This window comes from Globicephala melas, chromosome 12, assembly GCF_963455315.2.
Source record: "Globicephala melas chromosome 12, mGloMel1.2, whole genome shotgun sequence".
Lineage (NCBI taxonomy): Eukaryota > Metazoa > Chordata > Mammalia > Artiodactyla > Delphinidae > Globicephala > Globicephala melas.
Genome location: NC_083325.1, coordinates 64,543,490 through 64,555,772, shown reverse-complemented (window position 1 = coordinate 64,555,772; position 12,283 = coordinate 64,543,490). Strand labels below are relative to the sequence as shown.

The 12,283-nt window shown below is 39.7% G+C and overlaps 1 protein-coding gene across 1 annotated transcript in view; it reads left to right on the top strand.

Annotated features, from left to right (window-relative positions):
- BIRC6 (baculoviral IAP repeat containing 6) overlaps positions 1-1,185 on the top strand; it is a 236,889-nt gene extending 235,704 nt beyond the window's left edge. The window contains 1 exon segment of the mRNA XM_070046835.1: positions 509-1,185. Coding sequence (XP_069902936.1) covers positions 509-688 — 180 coding nt within the window. The 3' untranslated portion in view covers positions 689-1,185.
- Positions 1,186-12,283: the final 11,098 nt, after the last annotated feature.

The window sequence follows — 12,283 nt, the reverse complement described above, 5'->3', positions numbered from 1 at the left end:
ATTTATAAGGTGTAAGCCAGGCATTACATGAGGCGATGAGTATGAAAGATTTCAAACGTTTTACATAGGGCCTAGTTTTTATTCACTAAAATAGCAGTGGTTTTATTTTAATTTATGGACTGTCTCTCAAAAATTTTAGTCAGAGGCAGCATGTATTACAAGTTAAGATGTTATTCTCTTTAATTTAAAACTATATATGGCAAATGACTGGTGTCCTCTGAGTCATTAGTAATGCTGTTTTTGTTACTGGTGTTGGGGCATTGGTAGGGTCTGTGGGCATGCTACTCAGTACTCAGGGCTTACCAGCAGCGTCAGTTACTTTGAGGTTAGAGATTTGTGCCAACTTTGTTCACTGCCTGTTAGAGCAGCTAGCTTAAGGAAGGTCTTACTAAATTTTTGTAGACCTAATGCTTTGGGTTTTGTTTTGAACTCAATTCTTCCCTCCAGTGATGTTGTGCTAGTATCCCAGGGTTTACAGTACTAACATCACTCATTTTCCCCTGCGTAGCGTCACACTGCGCAGCTCCGAGAAGAGCTGCTGAAACTTCCCTGTCCTGAAGACTTGGACCCTGATGCCGATGATGCCTCGGAGATGTGCAGTGCCACAGCGGGTGCTGAGGAGACTCTCATGCATGATCAGGTCAAACCCAGCAGCAGTAAAGAACTCCCCAGTGACTTCAAATTGTGAGCTGCATTGATACGGACTTCACAGACGCAGAGGCTTTGAAGCACAAGCCAAATATGTCAATATTTGTATGTAAGAAACTAATTATGTAATAGGTAATGAAACTGAAATTATACTACACCCTTAAGGAGATCCAGTTTAATTCAAGGTGATCTTTTATTTACCTGTACAAGAGTGTAAACTTTTTTGTGCTTTTATTTTTCACTTGTGAGAACCACTGATTGGTATGTTCAACAAATTTGTGTATACAAAGAAATGGATAAATCACTGATTATATAAGGGAAACTACCTTAGGAAAGAATGTTTACTGAATTTTTTTTTTTTTACTGTAGAGTGAAGGGTTGTTAACAAAGAATATATATTGGTCATTCTTACAACTACTATTTAAAGTCAGCAACTTTTCACTGAATTTGATAGATTTTATGTTTGGCCATATCTTCATGCTCATATTTGATTTCTGAAGACCTCCTACATACACTTCAATAAAAGTTAAATGGACATACTCCCTCTTTTTTGATTTACTGGTACATTTTTTAAATGATAAATCTGCCATAAAATGCATTATAGCTGGAGACTTGCACTTGTATGGATGAATTTATTACATTCAACGTATTTAATTTTATGCTTTCTAAAATTCTAAGATGCAGAAAAATAAATGAACATGATTTTATTCTATGCCAATATTTGGGCCTGTGAATGTATCTGTTATTTGAATTTAAGTATATGAAGAGGAATGGTCAATTTGAAAAGTCACTCTAAACTGAGTTTTTCCTAAAGGGCTCCTTTCTTCCTGGACTATCTGGTTTTATTACTAACGTCACATGTATATGTTAAACATTGAGGCTCTGTAGAGCAGAGAGGATGTACCTCTCTGGTGCTGTTACAGTACATTCTGTACTTGCCATATAGGCTCATTTTCATGCAAATTCTTCCTAGAGCCAAATAAATAAAGACTTAGGTGTATTGGTATGTCTTGTTTCTAAAACAGTTTGCCATGGTGTGAAATGCTATTTCTACAAAGAATTGGACACTTTCAAGACCTGCTCACGGGAAAGGGAAGGCTATTTTTTTCAAGACCAGTTATCACAAAGGAAGAGCTAAGGTGATTCTTGATAGTGTTAATAGAAAATAAACTGGAAACCCTGAATCTGGAGCTGACCTGAGGGAGAAGCTGTATCCTGAGCAGTGAGTTACTCTCTGAAGGAAAAGGGGAACTAGGGATCATGATACTCTCTCAACAAGGTACAGAGCTCCTTAAAGTGAATAAAGTGTGTGACCAGGAAATCAAAGGTTCCAAAACACATAGCATTAGGTCTAGTGGGTGATGAGTTACACAAGCATGACAAAATCGAGTCAGTTTGTGAGGAAGCAGAGTCAATTAAATGTTACTCACAGACCTGCTATCTTATAGCTCAGTATAAAATTAGCAGCAATAAGTAGTAAAAGGACGGTCATCACATCAATCCTCTAGGCCTTTTGTTTTTCGGTCTGTCAGGGTCCTGTCAGGGATAGATGATAAAAGCTTCTATCCAAGTATATTGTTTACCTCCAATTTGGGATTTTATTTTTAATCATTAAAATAAGGTAGGGTCATTTCCCTAATGGTCATTTCACACCATTAGTCCTCAGAAAACTTTATAAAGGCTAAGTAACAATATCAGTACTGTAAGTTCCAGTTCATGTTTTTTAAAAACCAAGGCCTAAAGTCTGAATTTGAGACTTTAGTCTAATTTGGTTCCACCTGGAATCTAGACTACAACAAACATTTGAGCACTCAGTTTGTACTAGGTACAGGTTCCTGCACTTGAGGATTGAATGACAAACATGAAAACATAATGTCAGTGCAAAATTGTAAGTTCTCTGATACTGTTATTTACAGGATATATTGGGAGCACAGAGGAGGGACACCTACCTCAGGCAAAATGTTGATGGGCACTGAGGTGATATGGTCAGGAAGAGCTTCCTAAAGGAAGATATCCTGGACTTCCCTGGTGGCGTAGTGGTTAAGAATCTGCCTGCCAATGCAGAGGACACGGGTTTGATCCCTGGTCTGGGAAGATCTCACGTGCCGCGGAGCAACGAAGCCCGTGCTCCACAACTGCTGAGCTTGCACTCTAGAGCCTGTGCGCCACAACTACTGAGCCTGCGTTCCACAGCTACTGAAGCCCGTGCACCTAGAGCCCGTGCTCCACAACAAGAGAAGCCACCGCCATGAGAAGCCCATGCACTGCAATGAAGAGTAGCCCCCGCTCGCCACAACTAGAGAAAGCCCACGCGCAGCGACAAGGACCCAATGCAGCCAAAACAAAAACAAAAACAAAAAAAAAGGAAGATATCCTGAGTCTGGAAGGGTGAGGATAAGTAAGTTAGCCAGGCAGAAAGAAGTTATTCCAGATACAAGAGAGCAAAGAGGAGAGCTTGAGTTAATGTTACCATGTTCAATACTATTGGACTTTAAGAGGCAAAGTGGGGATAGTTGAATGGGTGCGATGTGGGCTGTGGTGTCAGGAAGATAGGAGGGGTTGGGTCATGGAAGAACTTGGTTATCCTGTTAAGGAGCTTTGACATCCTGTAGGTGATGGAGGGCTGTCCAGTAGCTTTAATTAGAGGAGCAACCTGGTCAGATGGTATTTCAGGAAGATCATTCTGCCAACTGTTGGGTGGCAAGGAGGTCAGTAGAGAGCCTACACTAGAGTCGAGATCGTGGTCATAAACTAGGACAATGAAGGGGTGGAGAGGAAGGGAAAAGTGACAGAACTTGGAGAAATATGTATTTTTTGGTATGAGAATAACTCCAGGATGTTTACAGGCTGAGGAGCCAGGGGAGAAGGGTGAGTGAAGGCCTTGGAGAAGGCTGGAGCAGATGCCAGCAGACATGGGATGGCCTAGGTCCAAGAGCACGTGAGGAAATCAGTAAATCCAATGGTCAGTTCATAAAACTATTAGCTATGAAGTTGTGATCTTAAAGAGAAGTACAAAAATAAACTGCTTAGTTAACATTTTAGTGTTAAGACCAGTATCCCCGAAGTCAGACAAATGTAGAAAGTACTGTAAACTTTTTTTTCTTTTTTCTCTGGCTGCACCTGCTGCTTGTTGGATCTTAGTTCCCCAACCAGAGATGGAACCCGGGCCCTCAGCAGGCAGTGAGAGTGCAGGAGTCCTAACTACTGGACCTCTAGGGAATTCCCAACAATTTTTCTTTGATGTCCTATAATTTGGTTTACTTAGGGTAAGATGGGTGAGGTGAAATATTCTAGTTAGTGTGTCAAACTGTGGTGAAGGGCCAAGGTTTTTGGTTACCCTTCTTTTCGTTAGAGACCAGTACTTTATAAAATACAGTGAAGACATTGCAGTATTGTCCTATTGCTTACTCACTTTCTGTACTTAGCCCACTGCCAACTGGTCGCAGTCTGTGGACTGTGGCTTGATCGGCCCTGTACTAAATAACTCAAACGAGGGTTGGTCCCTAGCTAGGCATTGCTGACTGGCCATTTATTCCTTAAACCAAAGCTAATTATTTAGTAGACAAATTTCTACAGTTACATTTTTTTCACCATATTACATACTTTTCTTTTAAGCTATTTCTATTTTGCTAACTATAAATAATGCTCTAATAACCATGGTCTATATCTTTTATTTCCTTAGGATAAAGCTTAGAATTATTAGGTCAAAGGGTTTGATATTTAATGACGAATTGCTTTCCAGAGAGATTGTATTGATTTCACACTTCCAGGTTCAGGTTTTTTTAAAGATTCCATATATGTGTGTTAACATACGGTATTTGTTTTTCTCTTTCTGACTTACTTCACTCTGTATGACAGACTCTAGGTCCATCCCCCTCACTACAGATAACTCAATTTCCTTTCTTTTTATGCCTGAGTAATATTCCATTGTATATATGTGCCACATCTTCTTTGTTAGTTCATCTGTCGATGGACACTTAGGTTGCTTCCATGTCCTGATATTGTAAATAGAGCTGCAGTGAACGTTGTGGTACATGACTCTTTTTGAATTATGGTTTTCTCAGGGTATATGCCCAGCAGTGGGATTGCTGGGTCATATGGTAGTTCTATTCTTAGTTTTTTGAGGAACCTCCATACTGTTCTCCATAGTGGCTGTATCAATTTACATTCCCACCAACAGTGCAAGAGGGTTCCCTTTTCTCCACACCCTCTCCAGCATTTAGTGTTTGTAGATTTTTTGATGATGGCCATTCTGACTGGAGTGAGGTGATATCTCATTGTAGTTTTGATTTGCATTTCTCTAATGATTAGTGATGTTGAGCATTCTTTCATGTGTTTGTTGGCAATCTGTGTATCTTCTTTGGAGAAATGTCTCCTTAGGTCTTCTGTCCATTTTTCGATTGGGTTGTTTGTTGTTTCATATTGAGCTGCATGAGCTGCTTGTAAATTTTGGAGATTAATCCTTTGTCAGTTGATTCATTTGCAAATATTTTCTCCCATTCTGAGGGTTGTCTTTTCATCTTGTCTATGGTTACCTTTGCTGTGCAAAAGCTTTTAAGTTTCATTAGGTCCCATTTGTTTACTTTTGTTTTTATTTCCATTTCTCTAGGAGGTGGGTCAAAAAGGATCTTGCTGTGATTTATGTCATAGAGTGTTCTGCCTATGTTTTGCTCTAAGAGTTTGATAGTGTCTGGCCTTACATTTAGGTTTTTCATCCATTTTGAGTTTTTTTGTGTGTATGGTGTTAGGGAGTGTTCTAATTTCATTCTTTTACATGTAGCTGTCCAGTTTTCCCAACACCACTTATTGAAGAGGCTGTCTTTTCTCCATTGTATATTCTTCCCTCCTTTATCAAAAATAAGGTGACCATATGTGCGTGGGTTTATCTCTGGGCTTTCTATCCTGTTCCATTGATCTACATTTCTGTTTTTGTGCCAGTACCATACTGTCTTGATTACTGTAGCTTTCTAGTATAATCTGAAGTCAGGGAGCCTGATCCCTCCAGCTCCATTTTTCTTTCAGAAGATTGCTTTGCCTATTTGGGTCTTTTATGTTTCCAAACAAAAGTTGTGAAATTTTTTGTTCTAGTTCTGTGAAAAATGCCAGTGGTAGTTTGATAGGGATTGCACTGAATCTGTAGATTGCTTTGGGTAGTATAGTCATTTTCACAGTATTGATTCTTCCAATCCAAGGACATGGTATATCTCTCCATCTGTTGGTATCATCTTTAATTTCTTTCATCAATGTCTTATAGTTCTCTGCATACAGGTCTTTTGTCTCCTTAGGTAGGTTTATTCCTAGGTATTTTATTCTTTTTGTTACAATGGTAAATGGTAGTGCTTCCTTAATTTCTCTTTCAGATTTTTCATCATTAGTGTATGGGAATGCAAGAGATTTCTGTGCATTAATTTTGTATCCTGCTACTTTACCAAATTCATTGATTAGTTCCAATAGTGTTCTGGTAGCATCTTTAGGATTCTCTATGTATGGTATCATGATCTGCAAACAGTGACAGTTTTACTTCTTCTCTTCCAATTTGGATTCCTTTAATATCTTTTTCATCTCTGATTGCTGTGGCTAAAACTTCCAAAAATATGTTGAATAATAGTGGTGAGAGTGGGCACCCTTGTCTTGTTCCTGATCTTAGTGGAAATGGTTTCAGTTTTTCACAGTTGAGGATGATGTTGGCTGTGGGTTTGTCATATATGGCCTTTATTGTGTTGAGGTTAGTTCCCTCTATGCCAGTTTTCTGGAGAGTTTTTATCATAAATGGGATTGAATTTGTTGAAAGCTTTCTCTGCATCTACTGAGATGATCATATGGTTTTTATCCTACAGTTTGTTAATATGGTTTATCACATTGATTGATGTGCATCTATTGAAGAATCCTTCTGTTCCTAGAATAAACCCCACTTGATCATGGTGTATGATTCTTTTAATGTGCTGCTGGATTCTGTTTGCTAGTATTTTGTTGAGGATTTTTGCATCTATGTTCATCAGTGATATTGGCCTGTAATTTTCTTTTTTTGTGGCATCTTTGTCTGGTTTTGGTATCAGGGTGATGCTGGCCTTGTAGAACGAGTTTGGGAGTGTTCCTCCTTCTGCTGTATTTTGTAAGAGTTTGAGAAGGATATGTGTTAGCTCTTCTCTAAATGTTTGATAGTATTCGCCTGTGAAGCCATCTGGTCCTGGGCTTCTGTTTGTTGGAAGATTTTTAATCACAGTCTCAATTTCAGTGCTTGTGATTGGTCTGTTTATATTTTCTATTTCTTCCTGGTCTAGTCTTGGAAGGTTGTGCTTTTCTCAGAATTTGTCCATTTCTTCCAGGTTGGCCATTTTATTGGCATATAGTTGCTTGTAGTAATCTCTCATGATCCTTTGTACTTCTGCAGTGTCAGTTGTTACTTCTCCTTTTTCATTTCTAATTCTATTGATTTGAGTCTTCTCCCTTTTTTTCTTGATGAGTCTGGTTAATGGTTTATCAGTTTTGTTTATCTTCTCAAAGAACCAACCAGCTTTTAGTTTTATTGATCTTTGCTTTTGTTTTCTTCGTTTCTTTTTCATTTATTTCTGATTTGATCTTTATGATTTCTTTCCTTCTGCTAACTTTGAGGGGTTTTTTTGTTCTTTCTGTAACTTCTTTAGGCGTAAGGTTAGGTTGTTTATTTGAGATGTTTCTTGTTTCTTGAGGTAGGATTGTATTCTGTAAACTTCCCTGTTAGAACTGTTTTTGCTGCATCTCATAGGTTTTGGGCCATCGTGTTTTCATTGTCATTTGTTTCTAGGTATTTTTTGATTTCCGCTTTGATTTCTTCAGTGATCTCTTGGTTATTTAGTAGTGTATTGTTTAGCCTCCTTGTGTTTGTATTTTTTACAGATTGTTTCCTGTAATTGATATCTAGTCTCATAGCATTGTGGTTGGAAAAGATACTTGATTTGACTTCAATTTTCTTAAATTTACCAAGGCTTAATTTGTGACACAAGATATGATTTATACTGGAGAACGTTCCATGAGCGCTTGAGAAGAAAATGTATTCTGTTGTTTTTAGATGGAATGTCCTATAAATATCAATTAAGTCTGTCTTGTTTAACATGGCATTCAAAGCTTGTGTTTCCTGGACTTCCCTGGTGGTGCAGTGGTTGAGAGTCCACCTGCCAATGCAGGGGACATGGGTTTGAGCCCTGATCTGGGAATATCTCACATGCCATGGAGCAGCTAAGCCCATGCACCACAACTAGGAGCCTGTGCTCTAGAGCCTGCGAACCACAACTAATGAAGCCCAAGCGCCTAGAGCCCATGCTGCACAACAAGAGAAGCTGCCACAAGGAGAAGCCAGCACACCACAACGAAGAGTAGGCCCTGCTCACTGCAACTAGAGAAAGCACAGGCAGCAATGAAGACCCAACGCAGCCAAAAATAAATAAATAAATAAATAAAATTTATTTTAAAAAATAAATAAGTCTTGTGTTTCCATATTTGTTATGAGTTGGTTGATCTGTCCATTGGTGGAAGTGGGTTGTTAAAGTCCCCTACTATTATTGTGTTACTGTCAGTTTCCCCTTTTTTGGCTGTTAGCATTTGACTTATGTATTGAGGTGCTCCTTTGTTGGGTGCATAAATATTTAAAATTGTTACATCTTCTTTGATTGTTCCCTTGCTCATTATGTAGTGTCCTTCTTTGTCTCTTGTAATAGTCTTTATTTTAAAGTCTGTTTTGTCTTATATGAGAATTGCTCCTCCAGCTTTCTTTTGATTTCCATTTGCATAGGATATCTTTTTCAATCCCCTCACTTTCAGTCTGTATGTGTCCATAGGTCTGAAGTGGGTCTCTTATAGACAGCATATATATGGGTCTTGTTTTTGTATCCATTCAGCCAGTCTGTGTCTTTTGGTGGGAGCATTTAATCCATTTACATTTAACGTAATTATCGATATGTATTTTCCTATTACCATTTTCTCAATTGTTTTGAATTTGTTATTGTAGGTCTTTCCTTCTCTTGTGTTTCCTGCCTAGAGAAGTTCCTTTAGCATTTGTTGTAAAGCTGGTTTGGTGGTGCTGAATTCTCTTAGCTTTTGCTTGTCTGTAAAGGTTTTAATTTCTCTGTTGAATCTCAGTGAGATCGTTCCTGGGTAGAGTAATCTTGGTTGTAGGTTTTTCCCTTTCATCACTTTAAATATGTCCTTCCACACCTTTCTGGCTTGCAGAATTTCTGCTGAAAGATCAGCTGTTAACCTTATGGGGATTCCCTTGTAATTTGTTGTTTTTCCTTTGGTGCTTTTAATATTTTTTCTTTGTATTTAATTTTTGATAGTTTTATTAATATGTGTCTTGGTGTGTTTCTCCTTGGATTTATCCTGTTTGGGACTCTCTGCACTTCCTGGACTTGGTTGACTATTTCCTTTCCCATATTAGGGAAGTTTTCAACTATAATCTCTTCAAATATTTTCTCAGTCCCTTTCTTTTTCTCTTTTTTTTCTGGGACCCCTATAATTTGAATGTTGGTATGTTTAATGTTGTCTCAGAGGTCTCTGAGATCGTCCTCCATTCTTTTCATTCTTTTTGCTTTATTCTGCTCTGTGGTCGTTATTTCCACTATTTTATCTTCCAGGTCACTTATCCATTCTTCTGCCTCAGTTATTCTGCTCTTGATTCCTTCTAGCGAATTTGTTTTTTTTGTTTTTTTTTTTTTTTTGCGGTATGCGGGCCTCTCACTGTTGTGGCCTCTCCAATTGCGGAGCACAGGCTCTGGACGCGCAGGCTCCGGATGCGTAGGCTCAGCGGCCATGGCTCCCGGGCCCAGCCGCTCCGCGGCATGTGGGATCTTCCCTGACCAGGGCACAAACCCGTGTCCTCTGCATTGGCAGGCGGACTCAACCACTGCGTCACCAGGGAAGCCCCCTTCTAGCGAATTATTAATTTCATATTTTGTGTCGTTCATCATTGTTTGTTTTCTCATTAGTTCTTCTAGGTCCTTGTTAAACGTTTCTTGTATTTTCTCCATTCTATTTCCAAGATTTTGGATCATCTTTATTATCATTAATCTGAATTCTTTTTCAGGTAGACTGCCTATTTCCCCTTCGTTTGTTTGGTCTGGTGGGTTTTTACCTTGCTCCTTCATCTGCTGCATATTTCTCTGTCTTCTCATTTTGCTTAACTTACTGTGTTTGGGGTTTCCTTTTCGCAGGCTTCAGGTTCATAGTTTCCGTTGTTTTTGGTGTCTGCCCCCAGTGAATAAGGTTGGTTCAGTGGCTTGTGTAGGCTTCCTGGTGGAGGGGACTGGTGCCTGTGTTCTGGTGGATGAAGCTGGATCTTGTCTTTCTGCTGGGCAGGACTGCGTCCTGTGGTGTGTTTTGGGATGTCTGTGAACTTAATATGATTTTAGGCAGTCTCTCTGCTGATGCGTGGGGTTGTGTTCCTGTCTTGCTAGTTGTTTGGCATAGGGTGTCCAGCACTGTAGCTTGCTGGTCGTTGAGTGGAGCTGGGTCTTAGAATTGAGACGGAGATCTCTGTGAGAGCTCTTGCCAATTGATATTACCTGGGGCCAGGAGGTCTCTGGTGGTCCATTGTCCTCAACTTGGCTTTCCCACCTCAGTGGCTCAGGCCTGACATCTGGCTGGAGCATCAGGAGCCTATCAGCCAGACAGCTTGAGTTCCTTCAGAGTTGGAGAATCTGGCTTACATTGGCTGTCCTGTGTTGCACAGTAGAATCACCTACTTATTTTTTGTTTTGCAGGCAGTGTTCCACAGAGAAAAACAGTAGCGTGAAAATAGTCACAGCTCTGAGATGGCTTTCTTTTTCATTTGTGCTTAGTCGGGTTTCACTTGCTCACGGGGCTACATGCGGAGGCCTCACATCTGGCTCTTCTAACCAGAGTCTGAGTTGGGTCTTAGTTGTGGCATGTGGGATCTTTCGTTGCAGCACACAGGCTTCTCTCTGACTGTGTCGCGTGGGCTCAGTAGTAGCAACGCCTGGGCTCTAGGGCTCTATAGTTGCCGCGCACGGACTTAGTTACCCCGCGGCATGTGGGATCTTAGTTCCCTGATCAGGGATCATACCCGCATCCCCTACATTGGAAGGCTGATTCTTAACCAGTGGACCACCAGGGAAGTCCCATTGGGTACTGTCTTGGAGTTTGAATTTTTTTTTTTTTTTGAGGCCTCACTTTTCCAATTTTAAAGAAGCTGATATTGTCTATTTGGTGTTTTGTCTCCTAATTTTTTTTAGAATGCCTCTTAAACGTATTTATTCTTTATGACATGTCAGAAGCTTCCCATGATGGCCATTGTTTTTTAAGTTTTAAAAGATTTAAAAAATTTTTTCGTTTAATTTTTCCATTTACCAAACAAAATTCAGGAGTTAGGATTATGGTATAGCTTTGTATAAGAGGTAGAAATTCTTCCAGGAAGAAGTTTAGACTTTGTCACAGGCAAACCTGTGACACACCAAGAACAAGGCCAGCACAGTTGGTTAACGTATGTGCTTGGTAACTGTATCTCACATTCTCTTTTACAAGAAGGACACCAGTCACTTTGGATTAGTGCCCACCCTAATGACCTTATTTTACTTTAATTACCTCTTTAAAGACCCTATCTCCAAATACAATCACTTTTTTTTTTTTACAATCACATTTTGAGGGGTCCTAATTGGGGGGCTAAGGAATTAGCATAGGAATTCAACATAGGAATTTGGGGAGCCTACACAGTTCAGCCCATAACATATAGCAAGGTGTCAACGCAAATAATCAATAAACCATCTATAACAGGAATAGAAAAAACAGAAAACTAGAAAAATCCAAACTGAGGATTATAGCTTGGGAAACACAAATTGAGGACACACTTGAACAGTGTTCCGCTGGACTACAAAATGGGAGAGGCTTACATAGGCAAAAATTGAAAGTTGCATAAATTGTTAAGAATTAGGATTAGAGCTGGCATGAAGGGTGCTTGTTTAGCAAGGATTGATTGGGGTCCAAAATGGTTGCATGTTTACAAGGGGAGACCTTGAGGCCTTATGGTTGCATCTGGTAGCTGCTAGCCGATATTGTTTTGAAAATGGCTGGTGGTGTCCTTGAGTTTGATACAGTTCAGAAAATTCAGATTCTCAGTTGATGCGGGAATGTGTCTGAAACCACATTCACAGTGGCCACCAGGCTCTACTTTGAATGCCTGAATCACATTTACTCCGTTTTGATTTTAAAGGGTCTTAAATACGTCATCAGTGAGAAAGTTATGCTGGTCAGGCCCAGTCTCTCACAGCTGAGCAGAGTGTTGGTCTTGCATGGGTTTGGGGCAGTGTGGAGATCAGAGTCTGGCAGACTTTCAGAGCAATAAGGAATTGACATCATCTGAAGTATGACTACCTAGTTGACACTCTTGTTGGTTGGTTGGCACTCAGAGGTAAGTTTATTTGATTGAGTCCATCCCTGACAGGCTGACTTTCAGAAGCAAGAGTCTAACACTGATTGGATGGCTTACAAAAGTATCTTCAGTGAGGTAGGTTTTCATTAATTGATTGAATAGGTTTAATGGCTGGCAGAATAGCCAGTCTTTTCCTAAATTTTGGGGAATGTTATTCTCAACATAAAAAGTGACTTTCATATGTCCCACTTTTCTTCTAAAGTGGCTGAACATCTC